Below are 24032 nucleotides of genomic sequence, written 5' to 3' on the forward strand. Positions count from 1 at the left end.
CTCTTGTGAAAAGGGAGGGTGGCGCGTGGCTCACCGTTGCTGTGTGTGTCTATGGATGCACACAACCCAGCTCGGGAGCTTGCATGCCTTCTTGGAATCCGGCTGGCTAAGGAGGCACCGTAGGAGGGAGGAGCAGACAGTGCCAGCAGGGGCCTGCAAAAGAGGAGGTAAGTGACCACTTTGTGACATATGTGCTCTGTGCAGAGTAGAAAAGTATAACCACCTTCTTTTTATTTTTTTTTAACAAAAAAAACCTGCCTTTTTAATATTATTTTAAAATTAAAATTGCTCTTCGTGGTGGTTGAGAAGGCAGCTCAGCTAATGAGCTATATCTTGTTTATTCTTCCTCAGGTGTTCAGCAGCAGAAATGGTTATTTTTCATATCTAAGCAGCTGGTCAGTATAGATGGCCCAAGGGTCAATATAAACCCTTATGCTGCGTACACACGATTGGATTTTCCGGCGGGAAATGTTCGATGTGAGCTTGTTGTCGGAAAATCCGATCGTGTGTATGCTCCATCGAACATTTGCTGTCGGACTTTCCGCCAACAAATGTTTGATAGCAGGTTCTCAAATTTTCCACCAACAAAACTTGTCGAAAAGTCCGATCGTGTGTACACAAGTCCGCACAAAAGGTCACGCATGCTCTGAATCGAGCACTGGCTATTGAACTTCCTTTTTCTCGCCTCGTTGTACGTCACCCCGTTCTCACGTTTGGTATTTTTTGGCCAACATTTGTGTGACCGTGTGTATGCAAGAGAAGTTTGAGCCAACATCCTTTGAAGAAAAAAACCACGGTTTTGTTGTTGAAAAATACGATCATGTGTACGCGGCATTAGAAGGGTTCATGTCATAGGTGGATAGTGGCCTGAGTGCCTGGTGTATAATTTATTGTGTATTTCATGATATCTTCATTAAGAGAACATATACAGTACATTACGATGTTTTGGTTTGGACACTATACATTGTTTAAAAAGAACTTAAAAGTCTACTTTAATGTTCTATGCTGTTCTCAACTAGATTTTAGATTTTTTTTTTTTTTGCTTTTTTGTCAAGGTATTGGAGACTTTGCCTATATTTTTTTTAATCACAAATCCAGTCTGCGTTTTGAAGCTTTAGCTTTTTCCTGATATGGGCAAAGCCAGAATAACCCAAATGTTCCCATTACTCAGGGGATCAGCAAGACGTGTGAAAGGCCATTTTGGTCCATGTTTGTCTGCTACTTTGGGAACAATTATACTGGCCTGTCGCTGTCAATGACTGTGTAGTTTGTCGGTGCTGAGGGAAGTATGCTAACGCCCCGGCGTTCAATGTTCAGAGACTTGTCCTAATAAATTCTTTCAGACTTGTGGGAAATTCTTTTTTTCTGAGTAATTTCAGCCTAATGCCCGAGGATGCAGAGATTGATGGTTCCTAATGTTCCCACACTAGGAAAACATCAGATTGTAGCATAATAATGACATTTATTGCAGACCAAAATTGTTTTTTATGAAATCTTCATGGAAGAATGTGTACATTTTATGAAGTCTTAAATTTAAGTCTTGCTGATCCGTATCTGCAGGGAAAATTGTTAGCTGCTGCTTTCTGTGCTCTAAAAGTACCCACATCTTTATTAAACCCTGTATTGGTGAATAGGAAGCTATAAAGTTGCAGTACTATGTCAGCTATACCATATGGTGTACCTATACTCCTTAGCTAGAACAGCACCATGAATTAAGAACTTTTTAAGCTCGCCATACATGTTACTGTACACTCTGTGTATAGTTTATTTTACATTTACCAAAACTAAACCTTTTTAAGCTTACATGTTACTGTACACACTGTGTATAGTTTATTTTACATTTACCAAAACTAAACCAATCAGCTAAAACATTATCATGACTCACCGAACATTGCGTGGGTCCCCCTTTTTGCCGCCAAAACAGCCATGACCCATCGCTACATGGATGCTGCTAGACCTCTGAAGGTACGCTATGGTATCTGGCACCGAGCTGTCAGTAACAGATCCTTGAAGTCTTGTAAGTTGTGACATTGGGCCTCCATGGATCGTGCAAATGTAATATATTGAATAAAAAAGTGATGGTGACACCCTCTAGTAAAGAAAACTCGGTATATCAAAATGCTCCTATATTCATTCAATGAAGGTGAATAATGTCCTTATAAAGAATTGTTCTCCTGTGTTTATTTGCATGTGTGTGCGTGTGTGTGTGTAGATAGATATAGATATATAGAGATATCTAGTTCTATATATCTATATCTATCTATATCAGTGGCGGCTGGTTTTAGGATGGGGGTCGCCGTACCCTGCCATTCCTTTTTGGCCACTCCCACTTGGTGAAAATGGGCGTGGTTGCAGCAAAATAGTGGGCGTGGCTCTAAGGTGGTGTGGTTAGCGTCTGAGATGAACGAGGGATGGAGGGACAGCACGCCCAGATCCTACACAACAATAGAAATATGTGAATTCTAGAAAGTTTAACAATCAGCAGATAAAGATATTCCAAACACCTGCTGTTAGCACTTCAATCATCCCGGCACCATGGTTGTAATGTCCCGGATTCCATTTTAAAAATCTGGTCACCTTACCTTACAATAAGACCTACAAAAGGTCTAAACATGCCTTCCCTTTAAGGGTATTTAATCCAATGGTAAGCAGCTTCTAAGGGATTATAGCTTTCCTCCTCCTGGGGAGACTTGCTGTTGGTTGTGCAGTAGCCTTCATGCAGGTGGTGCTCAAAAAATGTAAAAAGCTAACATAGTGCTGAACTGCATAAAACTAATGTTTTATTCATAAATAAAAAAATCACACTCACATTTATAAGTGCACACACTGCAGTGCACTTGGGTAAAAACCTTGACACTTTAGGGATGCATGGCCCCCTTAAAGTGGGAGTAAACTCCCTTGCTTGATTTTTACCTATAGGTAAGCCTATAATAAGGCTTACCTATAGGTACAGTACATATCTCCTAAACGTGCACCGCCGGTGGCATGCGCTCTGAAGGAACGGCATACCTGTGCCATTCCTTTAGAGTCCTGTGCCACAAACAGCGGCTACCATGCGCATGCACGGGAGTGATGTCACCGTGGCTTGTCCAATCAAAGGACTTGAGCCTTCCAGACCGGAAGAAAGACCGGTGAAGATGGAGGCCTTGTCAGCATGTGTGTGATTATATGTCAGTATTACATTGTATATCCCTGTATGTTGCGGTCATTCAGGTTCTAATAGTTTCTTGAAACTATCGATGCCCCCAGCTGAGACCACCGACCAGTGGAAGGGAATTCCACATCCTTGCTGCTCTTACAGTAAAGAACCCTCTACGTACTTTAGGGTTAAACCTCTTTTCTTCTAATTTTAATGAGTGGCAACGAGTCTTGTTAAACTTCCTTCCGCGAAAAAGTTTTATCCCTATTGTGGGGTGACCAGTATGGTATTTGTAAATTGAAATCGTATTCCCTCTCTAGCGTCTCTTCTCCAGAGAGAATAAGTTCAGTGCTTGCAACCTTTCTTCATAACTAATGTCCTCCAGCCCCTTTATTAGCTTTGTTGCCTTTCTTTGTACTCGCTCCATTTCCAATACATCCTTCCTGAGGACTGGTGCCCAGAACTGGACAGCATACTCTAGGTGTAAAATTCAATGCTGAGGATTTCATATTTGCCTGTGAAATATAGCAATGCAGCGATATGTGCCCAGGTCATTTCCTCCTCCAGGCACAGAATATATGGCTTTTTGGGGCCACGCTGCCCCTCCTTGCTACCTCATTACAAATGTTTCCTGTTTAGAATTGCGTGAGCAGAAAATCGCACACTGTCAGCTTCATTCGGACTTACTCTATAGAATTTCCAACAAGGGCATATTATAAGCAGAGGTTCATTGAAAAGTTCTAAACAGCTGTACGGTACTCTGAACATTACAACCACTTGTTTCAACAAATTAAACAGGATATCCTGACAAAAGGAGAAAGAAAATCTGTTTTTATTATGCATTATTACCATCCAACTTTTTGTGTGGAGCTCTTGATTCAGTGAGGTCCTTCAATGCTTGACACTGGCTCAAGTAAATAAACCTGTTGCAATATCTACTGGAATAAACTAGAATGATTAAGCTGTTAGCCCATGCTAATTTTTTGTTGTTTTGCAGAAATATCCATCTCCTGTGTGGTTTTTTTCAGTACATGAAGAAAAAAAAAATGTGAGGAGCATTTTAGTAGCATTCAGCGTTTTTTTTTTTTTTTCTGCTCCTTGAAGCTAAATAAATCCTATGTGTCCATGCACACTGCTTTAAGCTATTAGCATTTTTTGAGCTTCAGTGTCTAGGAGCAGAAAAAAAAATGTTTTTGGAGCGTTTTTCAGCAGAAAAAATCTTAATTAAATCTTTTTTTTAGCTTTTTTTTTTTTTTTTTTCCTTCATGTACTGCAAAAACGCTAATAAAATGCTAATGCTCCGAAAAGCTACTAAAATGCTACTAGAAGCTGGCACAAAAATGCTATTATCAGCATTTTTCTTCCAGCGTTTTTTTTTCTAGCTTAAAATGCTAGTGTGCATGGAGCCCAAAAAACTCTACAAAAACAAACCATTTTTTTTTTTTTTTTTGGCTCCTAGATGCTGAAGCTCAAAAAATGCCAGTAGCCTAAAATAGTGTGCATGGACACATAGGATAACACTATTTAGCATCTAGGAGCAGAAAAAAATGCTAATAAGCTTCTAGGAGCTTAAAAAAGTGCTAGTGTGCATGGAGCCTAATGCCTCGTTTCCACTGAGTGGATCAGTTCGGGTCGGTACAGTTTGAATGGCCTAGAATGGTCCGGTCTATTCTGGTGAGCGTTTCCACTGCAAGTGGGACCACAAGGGGCCATACAGGGTTTAGAAAAAATGCCTTAGCATAGCACAGCAGAGGGTTTTCTGTCAGCCAATCAGTGGAATTTATCGTAGCTCCGTCCTAACCGAACCGTTCCATTTTCTATGGCCCCACATCTGAAGCAGGACCCTGAATGGAGCGGTACGGTTCGGTTGTATGGGCCGCTTTCATAATAGAAACACCCAAAATAGCGTAGCGTACCGAACCGAACCGATCCGCTCAGTGGAAACGAGGCATAAGTATCTCCACATTGTGACAAAATGCACTCCACAGACCTCTATCTGACAATGCAGTGCCACCTATCAGCAAAAGTGATGGTGACTATAGACCTGCCAAGGGTGACCACTTTTAGACGGCAGATTTGGCCAATAGTTCCATAAACACGAACACTTTGCTAGACAATGTTCCTGTTTATGCAAATGGTATGGGGACATGATACTGATAAGGAAGAATAGAGATCAAGCCCCACCTTATTCTACCCTGTAGTCTAAAACAATAACAACCCCATTCTAAAATTTAAAAACCGAAGTTTAAACTCAAGATTTCTCAACCAGGGTTCTGTGGAATCCTGGGGTTCTTCCAGAGGTAGCTGGGGGTTCCTTGAGCAATTTCTGCTTCTCAAATGAGTTCCCACTGACACCATTGATCTTTTTGGCCATCTATAAGGGGGTGTTTCTTCCCAATGACCACAAGTGTAAGGAGCATTCTTTCCACTGACCATCACACTATTGTATCATGAGGTGTAGATATAGTCATTTTTAGCAGGGGTTCCCTGAGACCAGAAAGTTATTTCAAGGGCTCCTCTGTGTTGAAGAAGTTGAGAAAATCTGGTTCAACATAACGCTGCAAAATCCACAAATGTAGTACCCCCAATGTTCAAGGTGATTTATTCTTCCAAAGCAAATACACCTTTGCACACTGGTACTGACTAGTATTCCAATGTTTCTCTTTTCCCTCGGTTTCTCCCCCTCACTCAGCTAATGTGACCCCAGTACTGATGGAGAGGGGCAGGGGAGGTGCAAACATGGATGCTGTGCAGGCGCTTGATGTTTTCCCCGTATTAACCAACAATGTAGGTGGTTGTTCGCGGGAGGATGTTTTTCATTGTGCACGATTACAACCTTCCAGCTTATATACAATTTTGGGGCAATTTTTAGGTATTTTGCCTGGGCACCCTGGTTGAAAAAGGCTGGTCCAAAACACCTTTAGGCCCGATCCAGCGGTGTTCATTGCAGGACCCTGCTTGACACTGTAAAGCTTTTGCTCATAAATGGTCTTGACCAGGATATACTTCCACTGTGCACCACATTGCTCCCTACACTCCTATAGATGAGGTTGTATTAATGATGGACCCAGCCATTTATAGGAGTACAGCCCCATCCATAGGAAAGAATAGGGCAAGTTTAATTACATGCACACTGGCTCAGCCTAGCCCATTCACAAGCTGCATCACTTTTTTTTAGGCTTTTTTCCCCTGTTTTCTCCTGGTGATCTGGCCGGTAACACACCTCCCTATATTAGCGTGCCCCCACACTGGATAAATGAGCACAGGGGGCATATTTGAACAGCAGCATTGTCAGTCTGGCAGAGGGGGATGTTCGATGTATTAGCAGATTTAAATACACTAACAAATTGAAGTTGCACTCCAGCTAATAATTTATAGTCAGTTGCTGAAAACAAATCGCACCCAAAGTCACCAAAAGTAGTGCAGGATAGAGTGAGCAGGACAAGAATGGGAGGGTCTTCTGTAGGATTTATTGGTGATTTATTGATAAAATTATTGATTCACTATTGGAAAGCACCATTTGCCATATTTACTGAGATGTGGAATTCACAATAAAGATGGTGAATCCAAATGTGCAAGGAAGAGTGTCACTAGATAAATATGCCTAAATGTTTCATGGAGAATAAATACCTGAAATATATGGTTTATACTACAGAAGGACATTTGCATGCTTAATACTGTGATGCTATTTAAGCTTTCGCATACAGAATGAGCTTCATAATATTTATCTTTTTTTAACAGGTATTTATATAGTGCTGCCAAATTGTGCAGCTCTTTACATATATATTGTACATCTACATCAGTCCCTGCCCCCAAGAAGCTTACAATCAAATGCATTGCACACAGGGGTACACGTGAGGAGCTTAATGTACTAACTATGCGATGTTTGTACTGCGATCTCCCTGCTGAGCTATTATGTTCTGACAGTGGGACTGCCCCCTACCAGAACACACCAGTCAGTGCTTGTGGCCTTTGGCTGTGAGTGCTCATTGGATGCCAGTTGGCTGCTGGTTTTCCAGCATGCCCGTTCGACAGAAGCCAGACAGGCTGCTATACACACTGGTCAAATGTCAACTAGTTTCTGTTGAACTGGCGGATACTGACCAGTATTCGGCCTGTGTGTACCAGCTTTAGGCTCAGTTCACACTTGTGCGATGTTGGACATCACATGTGATTCGCAACACACTGCTGTGCAGATCACATGTGATGTCTGTGCGATGTGAATTCAGCCATACAGATTGCTCCCTTGTCACTGGAGTTGATTGACAGGAGTGGGAGCAGGGGAGGTCCATCCATTAAGGGCGCCGCCCCCCATGCAGCGCCACCTCCCCTTATCCATGTGTCCGCCCCTTGCATCCCCCCCAAAAAAAAACACCAGCCGCCACTGAGTGGGAGCCAATGGCTCCCACTGCTATCAATCTGCCCAATGAGGAGTGAACAGCAGCGAGAGCTGCTGCTCTTGTGCATGTCGCTGGATCGGATCCGGCTCGGATAAGAATAAGGGGTGGGGGGGATCCTGCAGCAGAGAGGGTTTTTACCTTCATGCAATAAGAATCCTTGAGGCTTTAGAACCGCTTTAATGCAGTTATCCTAAGGTGATTGGACATTGGCAAAAAAAATTGCAGCGACATCCCCTATTTAACCGTTCCCACTTCAGACAAGCCTCCGTTTTTCTGCTATTGTCCTTAGAATGATAGATGTCTTTTCACTACTGAGAGAAATGAACCTCTTCTGTTGAGGTTTTTTTTTTCCCTCAAGATTCTTCTTTCAGGTTCCCAGCTGCACTGTGTCAAATACGGCTCTACTTCAGCAGCTTTTTGGATCAGTTGACTCCTTAGCTGATCATTGGGGGAATGTATCCAGCATGTAAAGTTACTTTGAGCACTGGATCCTGCGTAGGAGCTCACCTTGGCATGTTGTGCTTTTTGCTGGGTTAGCCGCAGAGTGCTATATAGATTCAAGGTCATTATCTGCCTGAGGTAGTGCCTGTCCCTAAAGAACCCTTTGGAGGTGGGGGGGCCTTTTATCCTGTCCACAGTACCTCAGTTTTCATCAAGGTGCTTGTTTCGGTCTTAGATCTGCTCCATGCTCAGTGGGTACATGTTGTATGACACCTGGATCATCTCCTGTTAAATGACCAGTCCTCCATAACCCTGTCAGCTGTTCAGAGAACAACGCAGAGATTTAGTTGGAGCCTCAACTTTTGAAAGTCTGGAACAGACGCATAATTCTGATTTGGGCCTAATTGTTCGTTCTGGCCCTGTAAACCATCTACATCCCAGGCATTTCAGCTTCTGGATCAGGGGTAATGGACTCTCCAACTTGAGGTGTTCCAAACTCTTTGCCACAAGTTCAGGATGCTGGTTGTGGATCTTATGGTGTCCAGATTCAGCAACAAACTGGACCATTTTGTTGCAAGGGCCAGGGCCTGCCTGTGCTTTCACAGTGGATTCTCTGGAGACTCTATGCATTGGTTTAACCTCATATAAGTCTTCTCTACAGCTTCTCTCTCATCTGACCTGCAGGATCGAAATGGAAGGTGTTCTAGTAATTCTCATTGCACCGAACTGGTCCGGGGCGACATGGTACTCAGACCAGTAGCGGAAGTATAGGGGTCGCCATGGCGACTGGGCCCCATGCTGCAGGGGGCCCTTGAGGGCCCCCCTGTTTATCTTGATAGGAGCGGGGCAGCTGAGATCGATCTCCCCGATCGTCAGCCGAACTGTAATCGGCACTGTGCAGGGAGCTTGTCACACTGATCTAAAGTGAAAGCAGTGTGTGCTGTGCTCTTTGTCTCCCCCTACAGTGCAGTACCCGGCAGGAAGAGGTAAGGTAAAGCACTGCCGTTTTTGAAAAGGCTTTCTGTATGTGTGTTTATATGTGTGTTCATGTATGTGTTTATGTGTGTATTTATATATGTATATGTGTTTGTGTGTGTGTATATACAGTATATGTGTGGGTATATTATGTGTGTGTTTATCTATGTGTGAGTGTTTAGATGCAGTGGCGGCCCATGCATTAAGGGCGCACGGGCGCCACTCCCTCTCTCCAACCACCCCTCTATCACCAATAGATAGATTCATGCATTGCATGAATCTTATCTATTGCCGCCGCTGCCACCCCCTATTCGGGCGCCCAGCCCCTTTTTGGGCGCAGGGAACCTGAATTACAGCGGCGGGGGGTGTTTTTGAAGCACCGGATTAGAGCCATAGGCTCTAATAGGCATCAAAAAAGTTGACCTCACAGGCCACTCAGCTGTGTTAGAAAAGCGAATGACTATTCGCTTTCCTAACACTAAACTGCCTCTCCGCCAATCAGGTGCTCGGGTCTGTTACCCGTCACCTGATTGGCTGAAACGACAGGCGCCGCTATTGGACGCCTATCAGGAGGAGAGGACGGGAGATGAGAACAGCAGGAGATGCATGGAGGACCCCACTCGTCGCAGTCACCCGCTGCCCCACCAAGACAGGGTAAGTGCCGGTGAGCGGTCGGGGGTCACACTTGGGGCATTTGATGGGCACACTGGCAGCATTTGATGGGCACACTGGCTGCATTTGATGGGCACAGTGGCAGCGTTTGGCACAGTGGCTGCAATTGATGGAACACTGGCAGCATTTAATGGGCACAGTGGCAGCGTTTGATGGGTACACTGGCAGCATTTGATGGGCACACTGGCAGCGTTTGATGGGCACACTGGCAGCGTTTGATGGGCACACTGGCAGCGTTTGATGGGCACACTGGCAACGTTTGGGCACAGTGGCTGCGTTTGGCGCAGTGGCTGCAATTGATGGCACAGTGGCAGCGTTTGATGGGCACAGTGGCTGCGTTTGGCACACTGGCAGCATTTAAGTGGCACAGTGGCAGCGTTTGATGGGCACAGTGGCTGCATTTGATTTTTTTTCAAAAAATTTTTGCGCCCCCCCAAAAAATTTTGAGCACCAGCCGCCACTGTTTAGATGTATGTATGCACATTTTATGTATGCACGTTTAATCTTGACACCCTATATGTGTACAATCGGGACTGATTTTTTTTTTCTTGCTCGTTCAAAGTACCAGCAACAAAATGCTGTTCCTCTGAAAAGTGATCCATGCTCAGATCACTTTTCAGAGGCATTTGACAGCCGGTAAAGAGGCAATATGTTGCCTCCTGACCACCCGTTTTAACCCCTTAAAGTGATTGTAAAGGTTTTGTTTTTTTAAATAACAAACATGTCATACCTTCATTGTGCAGTTAGTTTTGCACAGAGTGGCCCCGAACACTGACTTATGGAGTCCCTCAGCGGCTCTCGCGGCTCCTCCTCTTATCAGACATCCCCCTAGGAAAAGCGCTGTCCAGGGGTCAGGGGGGCCCTTCATGATTTCTTGCATCGGTGCCCTGAAGGTTTTAGTTACGCCACTGACTCAGACTCTTGGCAGACTCGCCATGGGCCCTTCTGTCACAAGGGCTTATCCACCATCCTGCTTCTTGGTCACTGGTTTTAATGGCATGGCAGTTAAACCCATGGATATAGGGGCTTGTCATGTATAGTCATCCTTGCCCTCCTGAAGGCTAGGAAATAGACTTTTCACAAACTCTATCATTGCACCTGGAGGGCATACTTTGAGTGGAGCAAGGCTAGGAAATTTTATCCTAGGAAGTACTCTATTGAACACATTCTGTCCTATCTCCAGTCTGGTCTGGACCAGCATCTGGCCCTGAGGACACATCAAGGTCCAAATCTCGGGCCCTCCCTGTTCTGTTTCAGAGACCATTGGCTTCTGCTAAGGCCTTTGTGCAGAATGTTGCATTCATTTCTACCCTCTACAATCCCCTGTGAGTCAGATGACCTTAACCTGGTTCATTCCATCCTTCAGAGGCCTTTAAACCCTTTAGAATTATTCCCTTGCCTGACCTTACTCACAAGATGGGCTTTCTGATTTTCTATTACCTCGCTGCAGAAGGTCTCTGTGTTAGCAGCCTTCTCCTTTTAAGAGCCTTTCCTGGTGTTACACAGGTATGAGGATGTACTGAAGCCTAATGTCTTTTTATTTTTTTTCCCCTAAGGTGAATTGCTACTGGCACCTGTGCAAGGACATTGCCCCGTGCTCCTTATTTCCTGATCTGAAAGATCCCTTGACATGGTACATCTACAGCCTCTTTTTGAAAATCAGATTACTTCTTTGTACTTTCTAGGGGTTCTGGGAGGTTCTCTGCTTTTAACTCCACCATTGTTATGTGAATTAGTCATCACCCAAGCCTATGGTCTAAACCTACCAGATCCAATAGTGGTTCATAGCCTTTTCTGCATCAGGCATCTGTTTCTCAGATTTGCAAGGCTGCCAACTGGTCTTCTGTTTACATACGCCAGTTCTACCAGGTGAATGTTTAGACCTCCTCTGATGCCAGTTTTGGATGTAAGGTGTTGCAAGCTGCTCTTTGAGTTCTGTTAATCCCCCTTACGGCCTGTTGCAGTTTTGATGTTACCCATGCCTCAGTTGGACTGCTTTTGAACATCTCATGGTTAAGATTATGATCCTTTGTCCTATGCTGTACGATTTAAGAAAATGGGATTTTGTACTTACCAGCAAACATGTGACAGACCTACCCGAGAGAGAGACTTTTGGAGGGGACTGAATGCTAGCCTCTTATCGATCGTGGGCCCTGGCATTTGGGGGAACGGTGCTCTTTGTGAGCTGTATGCCTGGGGACCCTTGAGGTGGTATTACTGTGAATTCGGGTCCTGGTCCCCAGGACCCTGGATTTGTCATATTAGAAATAGTGGCTGATTCATAATGCTGGGACAAATACTGTTAGGAGAAGCTGATGTCAATTTCAGCCACCTGTCTGTCTGTTGCCTGCTAGAATGTGTATTGTAAATAAGTCTCTAGTATGGGATCTAAGAGTCATTAGATCCCCATTGTTGTTTGTGTTAATTAACTCTGCTATTGTGATAATGTTGATTGGGTTTTCTGAGCTACAAGACGGCCAGTCTGGCCTAAAGGTCATGTCTGAGTCATCTAGGCTGTCTAAAGGGATTAGTTAATTAGCCCATGTTAATTAGGTTTCTGGTCACAGGTGTATGTTCAGAGTAATATGAGCCGGAGGTACGCACCTCCTCTTTTATTGTATAAAAGAGCCTGTATTTTTCAATAAAAGAGATTCCTGGTTGAACTTACATACAGCCTGCCTGGTGTTTGTTCTGAGCTACACAACTGGATTAGAACGGCACATAGCTGTAGTTCTAGTCCCGGAGCATCGGATGACCGAACCATCAGATGTTGCGATCTGCAATCTGATTCTATAGCTGCAGAGGAGTGTCGGGAGAGTGGAACCGAGCGAGCAGGAGCTTGTTACAGTACTTACCAGCTAACTTTTCTTGGAGTTTAGTACAGGACACAAGACCCTCCCTCTAGTCCTTATAATATCCCTATTGCTTGCTACAAAACTAAGGCTTGGTGGGGCGAGGGGAGTTATTTAGGGGATATCCTTTCATCTTTTTTGTCGGTGTTCAATCGCCTAAAGGAACAGTAGCTGTATATAAGCTTGTGGTTAAGACCAAGATTCTGGGTCCTGTACTGTACTTCAAGAAAAGGATTTTACTAGTAAGTCAAAAATCCATTTTTTTCACATTTTAAATGTGTTCAATTATTGGTAAGTCTCTGTTCAATAGTGAGTGCATATCCTGGAATTCAGTTGGCCCCCATTGATGTCATTTTGCCAGTGAACTCTTTGTAGCTGTGATTCATTCTGGTGTCATTGTTGTGTTAGCGTCACATGGCCAGATCTGTAACTTTTACCATGTAACTTGCTATAAATGGTAATGTTAAACTTTGCTGTAGAATCTGCAAGTCATGTAATATGGGGAAAAGGTAGCCTTTGTAGAGAGTAGAGAGGATTTTAAAATTCTTCCTTTTGTTTTTTTTATCGTAAGAATTGATCTAACCAGGCAACATTTTTCAAATTCTCACAGTCCATTCACTTGTTTACAAGCAAGCTGACTGTTGTGTGTATTCTGTAGCTACATAAAGATCTTTAGCAAAAATACTTTTAAAGGAAATCCGTAAAGAGCGAAATATGTAGAGGGTCATTGCTGGCCTTTTCTTCTAAAAGAAATGCATGTTCCCTGGTTATGTTGACCTGCTGGCTACAGTACTTTTTGAGTCACTGACCTGGAACAGGTATGCAGATTAGGAGTTCTGGCTCCCCTCTGACTTATTGCTTGCTGCATTCTTGTTTGCAGGTCAGTGATTCAGCCCTAAAGCCACTCTGCAGTGGCTCTGACGGAACTACAGGGGAGTGCAGGAACGTGATAAGTGGGTCTTTCGTGGGCTTTAAAGATACTCTGTTACTTTGTCCTGAATGAGCAAATCAACAAAGTCTCTTTGAAGCATACCTAAACTCAAAAACAAAAAAATAAACATTTTAAAGCTTAGCGGTCCTAAGACCTAAGCTTTTTTTTCCCCCTTCATTTTCACCTGGTAATTCTACTATACCACACTTCTAGGCTCCAAAGACATGCTGGTAGGTTAATTGGATTCTGTCTAAATTGTCCCTAGTATGTATGAATGTGTGTTAGGGACCTTAGATTGTAAGCTCCTTGAGGGTAGGGACTGATGTGAATGTACAATGTATATGTAAAGCGCTGCGTAAATTGACGGCGCTATATAAGTACCTGAAATAAATAAATAAATAATAAATAGGATGACAACGCTTACCCACCATACTCTATCAGGACAACAGAAACAAGATAGGACTACACCCCCACCTCTCTCCTGTTCTCCATAACTCAGGCTAGGTTCACACCTTTACGTTTCCAGTTTCATGTATTGTTAAAGTGTATTGATGCATTGATGATGATGTGCGTGTTTAATGTGTTCCATGCATTTTTCATGTTGACCAGTAAAAAACTATTTTGACTTTTTTTACTGAACATGTATGCAAAAACATACATATGTTATCATGAATTACCGTTGACTTCAATGGGTCTCAAAAAGAATTAAAGTGGGAAAAAGAGACCTGAGCTATTTTCAAAAATGAATTGCGGCACACAGATGTAAATTTGGCTTCTAAAGGGGCTTGGTTCTGTAATCCTCAGAGATTGCTGAGAGCAATAAAACTGATAAGTCAGCACAGCCAGAGCACATAATGTTATCAGCTCATGAGATTTGCTGGCCGGGTCAACAGGTATTTTTCAAACTTATTAACAGATGAAACAAAACAGCCTTAGACCCCTTTCGCACTGAGGCGCTTTACAGGCGCTATAAAATAGCACCTGTAAAACGCCTCTCCTGTCACTCCAGTGTGACAGCCGAGTGCTTTCACACTAAAGCCGTGCGCTGGCAGGACGCTCCAAAAAGTCCTGCAAGCAGGGTTAAAAGCGCCCCGATAATGGCCGAAAAGTCCCGCTAAAACTACGGTAAAGCGCCACTAAAAATAGCAGCGCTTTACCACCGATGCCCGGGGCGGCTCAGTGTGAAAGTGTTCTTAAAGGCCTCTTGCACACTGCAGCATGAAAAAGCTCAGTGTAGCTTATTTTTTTACTGTGCTAAAATACAGCCCAATAATTGTAATGGGCCTATGCACACAGGCGCATAAACAAGCGCCGTGTATTCTTCTTCAATAAAAAATAAAAAAATCTGCATTTTTGGTCAGCAATTTACATGCGTGCACGCAAATTTGCCAAGTTTTGTTTAGTTACATTGCCAACACGAGAACAAGCTTCCACGCATACGTGGGAATGTGTGCAAAAATTGCGCGAACGCAAAATCCACAATAAAAAATCCAAAAAAGTCCGAAAAAGTAGATGGTCAAACAGGAGTATTGTGTGCAAGAGGCCTAATAGTATATTTAACAGACGAAAAGAGACCAAATGTTTTGTTCATTGTCACAGGTTACACCCATAGACTAACATGGCGCTTTCAATCAGGTCCACTTAAAAAAAAATGTCAGGAGGACCAGATCAGACGGCCTGTGTGAAAGAGGCCTAAGGATCACTTATAAAATAAAACTAGAATAATTTATAGTGATTGTAAAGGTTTTTTTAAATGCCCAACATACCAAAAAAATAACAAACATGTCATACCTAGTCTGTACAATGGGATTGCGCAGAGCAGCCCGATATTCCTCTTCTGGGGTCCACCGCTGGAGCTCCTGGCTCATTCTGCCTTTATGGAAGCACTCGTGTGGGCTTGATCCAGAGCTGCACTGATTGCGTCTATTGATGCACACAGTGTGGCTCGGGACCCACCAGCCCAACCCCCCCCCCCCCCCAGCTCCCTCATCACTAGATCTGATTGACAGCAACAGGAGCCAATGGCTCCCACTGCCCTCACAGAGTTCAGGGAGAAGGGAGAGAGAGAACACAGTGCTGCTGCTCTCGGGCACCGCACTGGATCAAGATCGGGCTCAGGTAAGTATTTGGGGGGCTGTTGAGAATGCAGTAAATGCGTTAAGGTTAAAAACCTTTAGCTTTTACAACCACTTTAGGATTTCTACCAAATGAATAACCTGTCTTTTTTTTTTTTTTTTAAACTTTTAAAAAATATATAATTTTGTTGATGACTACAAAATGAATTTAGCAAGAAATGTACATATCTCTGAACAAATTGTCCTGACAGGAAGCTATACAGAATCTACAGATACAAAGTGATTAATAGCCATCTGTTCTTCAAGCTGCTGCATCTAATTTGAATTCCCTCTTTTTAAGAAGTGCTTGAAAATTTGTGGGTTACATTACTACTTTCTGTTCAGTGAACAGCTAAATATTAGCATGAATAATATTTATTTATTTCTTATATATATACAGGAATTCATTCAAGACCTTCTCGTAAAGCTAAAAGGGCTTCAGAAACAGACACTTTTGAGGAAGAACGGACTAGAGGTCACCAACGAAGAGCCGATTCTAGAGCAAGCGTGACCCTGTCAGAACACCAACTGCGATCATTGGTCAAAGAGCACAAGTTTTAAATGAAGCCAGAGACTTTGGTTTTCGTGTTTTTAGATTATCATTTCAAGACCTGTAAACCCTGAGGACTTTTCTTGAGGAGTATTCTTGTGACAGGACTACACCTGTGTGCCACATTTTCTGTTATGCTTCTTCACCAAAGGCCTCACCATTTTCCTATCACAGGCCTGAAGCCTGAGCTAGAGTTGAGGTGACATCACAAAGCCCTCTTTTGATTTGTTGATACAGAGTTTCCTGTATTATGCAGCAATAGAAAAACTTCTCATGAAACCTGAATACTGAATGTGAAATAACAGTTCAGCCAGTACATGGGACTGCTATTTCCAGGGAGGACATCCTCGGGATTAATGCACTGCCACTGGTGTATTATTAAGTTTAGGTCAATTCATTGTCCCTGGGTATGGTCAGGTTATGCCAGTGGTTCCCTTACTCCTCTTGGGGGTGTAATATGCAGTATTTAGACATTGGTGATAAACTATTAATAATTAGCTGGTCTTGAATGACCCAGTAGGTGCAGCCCTAATAATTCTGAATGACCCGTTTAGTCCTCTATAACATATGTAAACTGTTTTATATACACTATAATGGTCATAATAATAAAGTCTGCTCAATAGGCAAATGTAGAAGAACCATATTTTGAGGCAAAACTCCAGCTAATTTAAAAAAGATTTTAAAAATACCAGTTATGTATACATTTAAAACACACATTTGGGGGGGGGGTAGACATTTTATATAAGGAGGAAACAGTGATGATGCCCTTGTAAACACCAGGCAGATGACCAGGGATGGTGCATGAGTGCAAGCCAGTCAGGTGACAGCACCATTCACTACTGCAAAGTGTCAAGGCTGTGTGAAACACAAGATCATCCAAACAGAATTACAGGTATTTTGGAAGCTGAAATGTTCAAATAAATATATATTTCAGACACATTTACCTGGAGAGCACTAATGGGCTTAGATGTGATGTGCCTGGAGGTCAGACAGGTCATTGTATTGCTGCAGTTTATTTGCTTTATAAAAAATGTGGATTTTTTTTTTTTAATAGATTACTCTATTTAAAGCAGAGCTCCGCCGAAATTTTTTTTTAAAAGTCAGCAGCTACAAATACTGCAGCTGCTGACTTTTAAAACATGGACACTTACCTGTCCAGGGCGCCCGCGTTGTCGGCACCCGAGGCCGAACCGTCTCTCGGTCCTCGGGTGCTGCCGCCTCCATCTTCGGGAAGGGAATCAGGAAGTGAAGCCGCGCGGCTTCACTTCCCGGTTCCCTACTGCGCATGTGCGAGTCGCGCAGCGCAATATGGCTGGTCCCTGCTGTCTCTGGGACCTGTGTGTTTCCTAGCAGACAGCGGGGGGGGGGGGGGAGACAGGATGTGGCGTAAATAACCGCAGATTCTGCGGCTATCTACGCCGGAAGTGGGTACAGATACCAGTAATATACAGGTATCTGCACCCCCCTCCCCCCTGAAAGGTGCCAACTGTGACACCGGAGGGGGGGGGGGGAGGAATCTGATGAGTGGAAGTTCCACTTTTGGGTGGAACTCCACTTTAAAGGAAGAACTTTCACTAAAAGGTGTCAGAAAAGCATGCCTTGACACCAGAGCATTGGAACACTATATCATTCCAGCATATGAGTGAAATGTTGTAATGGAAATTGATGTGTTTTAAATGTACGGGTGAACTTGCTTAGATCTTTAATATTTGCAAACTTAAATTTAGTTACAGGAAGTGAAGCTGTCACCGTTAGAAGTCAGTAAGATACCAGCTGTCATTTTTCAGGAGCAAGACCAGGAAGGGGATGATTCTGGAAAGCATATGTTTCTGAAGTCTGTACATTTTTTTTCTAAAATTGTACCACATGCAAGAATTAACTTTATAAAACAAAGTAACTTGGGTCAAAAGTATTAGGATCAGTGGTTTCCAGAATTAGGGTGTTGGGGTTAATGATTACCTTAAAGGATAAGTGCACCAATTAAAAAAAAAATAAATGCACATCTTTTTGCAGATATAAAAATGTGCATTTTTTTTTTTTTAAATTGGAGCCTGGAGCCTCATGCAGACTTGTCAGTGTATCTGTCTGCTCGTACCTCGTATGGGCAAAACAGATGCACACCGACAGAAAGAATGAATTGCCTACCGGAGCGCTCAACAGCACCATGGTAGTTTATTGATACTACAAGCAAACAGCTGCAAAATCTGTTTGTGGCTTGTAGTTTCCCATTCACAGAGGACTGTAAATGAATGACGTGGCCGGGAGGGGGGAGCCGTTTGCTGTCATGGGACAGGGGAGGCTGCAGCTGCTGGAACATGTTAAATGTTCTACCCTTACTACTGGTAGCACATGTTACATGTTCAAAAAGTTGGACTTATCCTTTAAGTTAAGACATAACAGATTGAAAGTCAAGAGTCACAGGTCTACTGTAGCAGATCTTAAAGTGATATTAAGCCTTAAGTTTTTTTAAACAATGCGGTAGCAGGATTAATCACTTACCAAGTATGCAGCTTCTCAGTTTTTATAATCCTCAACTATGTTCCGATTTTATACTAGTAACCTGACCACTGCTCCAGGTTTTCTGTTTCAGGGTGGCTCTGTTCTCTTGCAGCATCCTATGGAGCCACCCTTGCACACAAGGACTAGAGTTGTCTCCCCACACTGTGCATTAATAGAAAGTTGCAAACTGCAAGTGCTGGCGTAAGAATTATAACAGATGGTTTACTGGGGAATGTTTTTATTTTATTATACATTAAATTAAAAATTCTGAGGGTTTAATACTACCTTAAGCTGGCCATACTCTATCCAATCTGATTTTACAATCTCCTTTAGCTTTACCAAAGTTTTATATGCATTTTTGGACCAACCTTACAGTCCCTTCAGTTACTAATCAAATCAGGAGAGCTGTTGTACTACAACATTGATGGTGGATCTAAAAGAGTTTGTACAATTAAATTGTATAGTATATGGTCAGCCTTAGACGTTCCAGTGATTCTTGGGAACTTATTTACTCACTTCTGATCCCGAGAGTCCTGAAGCTGGATCTGCCAACATAGAAAACCAACACAGCTCTTTCTCATAGATTGGTTTCCGGGCAAGGATAGGCAGTGGCTTTGCCCAGACGCAAAGGGGCACAATAAGCAAGAAAACAGAGCTGCTATTGTGGAGTATTAGAATGTAGGGGAACGAAGTATGGAGGTTTCCATTGCTCACCATTCCCTAAAGTAAGGCAGCTAGCATCTTCAGAAAATGGCCAGCAGTAGAAGTCTCTTTGTTTCTTCCAATGCAGGTTTCCAACACAACAGCTTAGTTTGGAGGCTAGTGGGCAAATGTGAAGTAGGATAGGGATTTGATCATCCAATTGAACCAATGTATGTAATACATAGTTTTCTTTGCATTGAGACTCAATTAATCTTGCTAATGTGAACCACTCTTAAAGTTTTACTAAACCCACAACAGTAAAATCAGTATGTATATGCAGTAAAGCATGCTTGTTATACTCACTGTGGAACCTGAGGGCTTAATCCTGCACAATGTGTAAAAAGGCTGTTTGATCCTGTCTTCTTTGATCCTCCTCTTCTTCTACTGTCCCCAATCTATCTGCTGATAGTACAGAGCCTTTGGGGCACTCTGCACACGCTCAGTTTGGTGTGTATTGCTAGAGGGTGTTTTTTTTGGGGGGGGAGGGAGCATGTGATCAGCACTGTCCAGACAGAGGATCATGCAACCTCATAAGTGAGTGAGAGGAGAATGAAACCTCCTCCTACAAGCTTTAACAAGTGCTCAGCTGGACAATGATATTCACAAGACTGCTCTATATTGCTAATGAGAAAAGGTATTCAGCAGTTTATATTTACTAAAATACTTGCATTTCCATGTTCTGTGTACTGTGGGAGACCAGCTATAGTGAATGCAGGTTCCTGGGTTTAGTATCGCTTCAAGGAAATTCAGCATAGAACAGTATTTTAAGTATGGGGGGGCTTTAATGCTGAGTGGCATATCTGATCTTTGCTGCAAGAAGAGGGAATTATGTTAAAAATGCAGAGGTCGAAGCAAGAATTCATCAGTTTTGTCTTCTGCAGGAAAGGTAGTCTACTGTTCCCATAGGTGTTCACAGCCTATTGAATTAGGGTGTGCACTCTAAAGCTCAAATGTGTGTGTGTGTGTGTGTGTCTCGGCACATTGATCGAGAAGTGCTTTTCTCTTATCACAGAGCCAAAAAAAGGGAGATCTTTCCCATCTTTCTGCCGACACACAAAATGATAATGCTAATGTGCAAAGGGTGATTGGGGTGTGCCCAGGCACACCCTGTGCACACGCCTATGACTGTTGTTTTATGAATAACTGTAACGGAGTGCAGTGATTTTTATAGGGACAGTGACATCAGTTAAATGACTTTTTTTATTGAGCAAGTGAAACATGAAGGGCATTGTCTTCATCCCATTGATGGCCCAGGAGGCATTTCCCCCTCCCTCTGCCTTCCTCAGCTGAAAGAAGTGGGTTATGGTGACGTTTTTAGTTTTTTTTTAATAAACAATTTGTATATACAAATACACAAGTCTGAACATGACCATTAAACCTTTTTAAAGACACTTATCATTCACCCAATGTTACATTTCATCAGTAAAATATTTGTCTGTTTTGCTCACCTTGTGACAGCTTGTAACATAAACAAGAACACCCCTAATGTGCATGTCTCATGATTTACAAATGGTTCAGCCGTTCTTATCATACTAGTACTGCTGCCTTGTTTTCTTACACCGCTTTGAAGCTCTTTCACTATTTATAAAGTTTGTTACTTTTTTTATGTGAGAAATAACTTGGATGCTATTCTGTGTACTTATAATAAAATGTTTTACTTTACAATGAAGTTTACGTTTAGTTTGTTAAAGTGTAACTGTGGTCAAGATGTAAAATCATTATGTTCATTTCCACATTTAGTGTCTGATTTCTAGCCTACTCTTATTAATCTGAATGATCTTGAAATTTGTAAAATTGCTTTTTTTTGAAGATCTCCACACATTTACCTGCTTGAATTCTGACACCTAGTCACTATGCCCTGTGAGTAGGTACTGTTGTATTACATATTTCGCAGAACCTGCCTTCTGAACTACAGAGGTGCTGAGAGGAGGAGTTTCAGGAGGCAGAGTCAGTACAGGAATCGCTACTTGTAGGCAGCAAGATACCATGGGATATGTGGTCCTTCGAAATTAAAAGTAAACTTTTTAAAGTGGAAGTTCAGGCAAAACCTACTTTCTGCCACATTTTAAGCCTAATCTATCTTACCCTGTAAAGCAAAAATCACTATACTTGCCTATTCTGCAGACGATCCGGTCCCAGCATCAGCAGCAGCTTTGGTGTGAAGGCGGGTGCAGGAGCCGTCAACGGAAACCCCAAAGTCCGGCCCATTTCACATGGGCGGACTGTTCAGGTCAGGTCAGTTTTTTTTAGGCGGACCTGAACGAATGCTCCGTGCAGGTCTATGGAGCGACAGATGTCAGCGGTGACATCTCCTCTGACGTCCGATCCGCTAAATTCAGACGGATGGAAACCCTATTTTTCCATCCGTCTGGTGGATCAGATGGGATGAAAACGGACAGGCGGTCCGTTTTCATCCGATCCCCCGTAGAGGAGAGTGGAGCTCTGACAGGTCAGTCCCTGCAGTGTGCAGAGACAGACCTGTCATCCGCCCGCTCAGCGGGGATCAAGGGAGCGATCCCCGCTGAGCAAAGCGGAGTCTGTACACAGACATACCCACGTGAAAGGGGCCTAAGTCTATGAATGATGTCATTTCACAGCTGTTGTCGGTTCTCTCCTGCACGCACACAGCTTCCGCCGCTGGAAACCGGACCAGATCGGCTGCAGAATAGGCAAGTACAAGGATTTTTTTTTTGCTTTACAAGGTTAGATAGATTAGGTTTAGAGTTCGTTTTTGCTTGGACTTGCACTTTAAGAAGAGAAGCTGCAAAGCATACAGGGAATTCCAGGAAGTTGTGGAAAGATGGTCAGCAGACAAGCAGAACTCACAACATGAAAGGAGATTTTTCAAGCAAGCTTATGCTTATATTGGATTGTCAATGTTTTTGTATTGTTACAATGCTGATCTTCTAAAATGAAACCCTTTATGCTTTGACCATAGAACTCCTTTTAAGTGGAATTTGGAGGTGCTAGTGTATAGTCCACTGCGGTGTAAATTTTTTCAGACTGCGTGTGTTTGTATGAAACTGTTATGCCCTGTACACACGGTCGGACATTCCAACAACATAATCCATGGATTTTTTCAGATGGATGTTGGCTCAAACTTGTTTTGCATACACACGGTCACACAAAGTTATCGGAAAATCCGATCGTTCTGAACGCGGTGACGTAAAACACGTACGTCGGGACTATAAACGGGGCAGTAGCCAATAGCTTTCATCTCTTAATTTATTCTGAGCATGCGTGGCACTTTGTGCATCGGATTTGTGTACACACGATCGGAATTTCCGACAACGGATTTTGTTGTCGGAAAATTTTATAGCCTGCTCTCAAACTTTGTGTGTCGGAAATTCCGATGGAAAATGTGTGATGGAGCCTACACACGGTCGGAATTTTCGACAACAAGGTCCTATCACACATTTTCCGTCGGAAAATCCGACGGTGTGTACGGGGCAATACAGTGCTTAAAATTTTTTTGTTTTTAAACTTGCAGTATCTCACAAAAGTGAGTAGACCTCTTACATTTTTGTAAATATTTTATTTTATATATATATATATATATATATATATATAATGTGTGTGTGCGTGACAACACTGAAGAAATGACACTTTGCTACAATGTAAAGTAATGAGTGTACAGCTTGCTGTCCCCTCAAAGTAACTCAACACAGCCATTAATGTCTAAACCGCTGGCAACAAAAGTGAGTACACCCCTAAGTGAAAATGTCCAAATTGGGCTCAAGTGTCAATATTTTGTGTGGCCACCATTATTTTCCAGCACTGCCTTAACCCTCTTGGGCATAAAGTTCATCAGAGCTTCACAGGTCGCCACTGGAGTCCTCTTCCACTTCTCCATGACAACATCACGGTGCTGGTGGATGATAGAGACCTTGCACTCCTCCATCTTCCATTTGAGGATGCCCCACAGATGCTCAAGAGGGTTTAGGTCTGGAGACATGCTTGGCCAGTCCATCACCTTTACCCTCAGCTTCTTTAGCAAGGCAGTGGTTGTCTTGGAGCTGTGTTTGGGTTCGTTATGTTGGAATACTGCCCTGCGGCCCAGTCTCCAAAGGGAGGGGATCATGCTCTGCTTCAGTATGACACAGTACATGTTGGCACTCATCGTTCCCTCAATGAACTGTAGCTCCCCAGTGCCGGCAGCACTCATGCAGCCCCAGACCATGACACTCCCACCACCATGCTTGACTGTAGGCAAGACACACTTGTCTTTGTACTCCTCACCTGGTTGCCACCACACATGCTTGACACCATCTGAAGCAAATAAGTTTATCTTGGTCTCATCAGACCACAGGACATGGTTCCAGTAAGCTTGTCTTCAGCAAACTGTTTGCAGGCTTTTTTGTGCATCATCTTTAGAAAAGGCTTCCTTCTGGGATGACAGCCATGCAGGCCAATTTGATGCAGTGTGCGGGGTATGGTCTGAGCACCGACAGGATGACCCCCCCACCCCTTCAACCTCTGCAGCAATGCTGGCAGCACTCACATGTCTATTTCCCAAAGACATCCCCTGGATATGATGCTGAGCACGTGCACTCAACTTCTTTGGTCGACCATGGTGAGGCCTGTCCTGAGTGGAACCTGTCCTGTCAAATGGCTCTATTGTCTTTGCCAACGTGCTGCAGCTCAGTTTCAGGGTCTTGGCATTCTTCTTATAGCCTAGGCCATCTTTATGTAGAGAGATTTTTCTTTTTTAGATCCTCAGAGAGTTCTTTGCCATGAAGTGCCATGTTGAAATTCCA

The 24032-nt window shown here is 43.2% G+C and overlaps 1 protein-coding gene across 2 annotated transcripts in view; it reads left to right on the forward strand.

The window, feature by feature from the left end:
- The window catches only part of LOC141107929 (protein phosphatase 1 regulatory subunit 14A-like), a 61613-nt gene extending 40673 nt beyond the window's left edge, over nt 1–20940 (forward strand). For both annotated transcript variants that reach the window (XM_073598995.1, XM_073598996.1), the window contains one exon: nt 15925–20940. In XM_073598995.1, coding sequence (XP_073455096.1) covers nt 15925–16035 — 111 coding nt within the window. In that variant the 3' untranslated portion in view covers nt 16036–20940. The remainder of the gene's footprint in view (nt 1–15924) is intronic.
- Nucleotides 20941–24032: the final 3092 nt, after the last annotated feature.

The sequence above is a fragment of the Aquarana catesbeiana genome, linkage group LG09 (genome assembly GCF_042186555.1).
Source record: "Aquarana catesbeiana isolate 2022-GZ linkage group LG09, ASM4218655v1, whole genome shotgun sequence".
Lineage (NCBI taxonomy): Eukaryota > Metazoa > Chordata > Amphibia > Anura > Ranidae > Aquarana > Aquarana catesbeiana.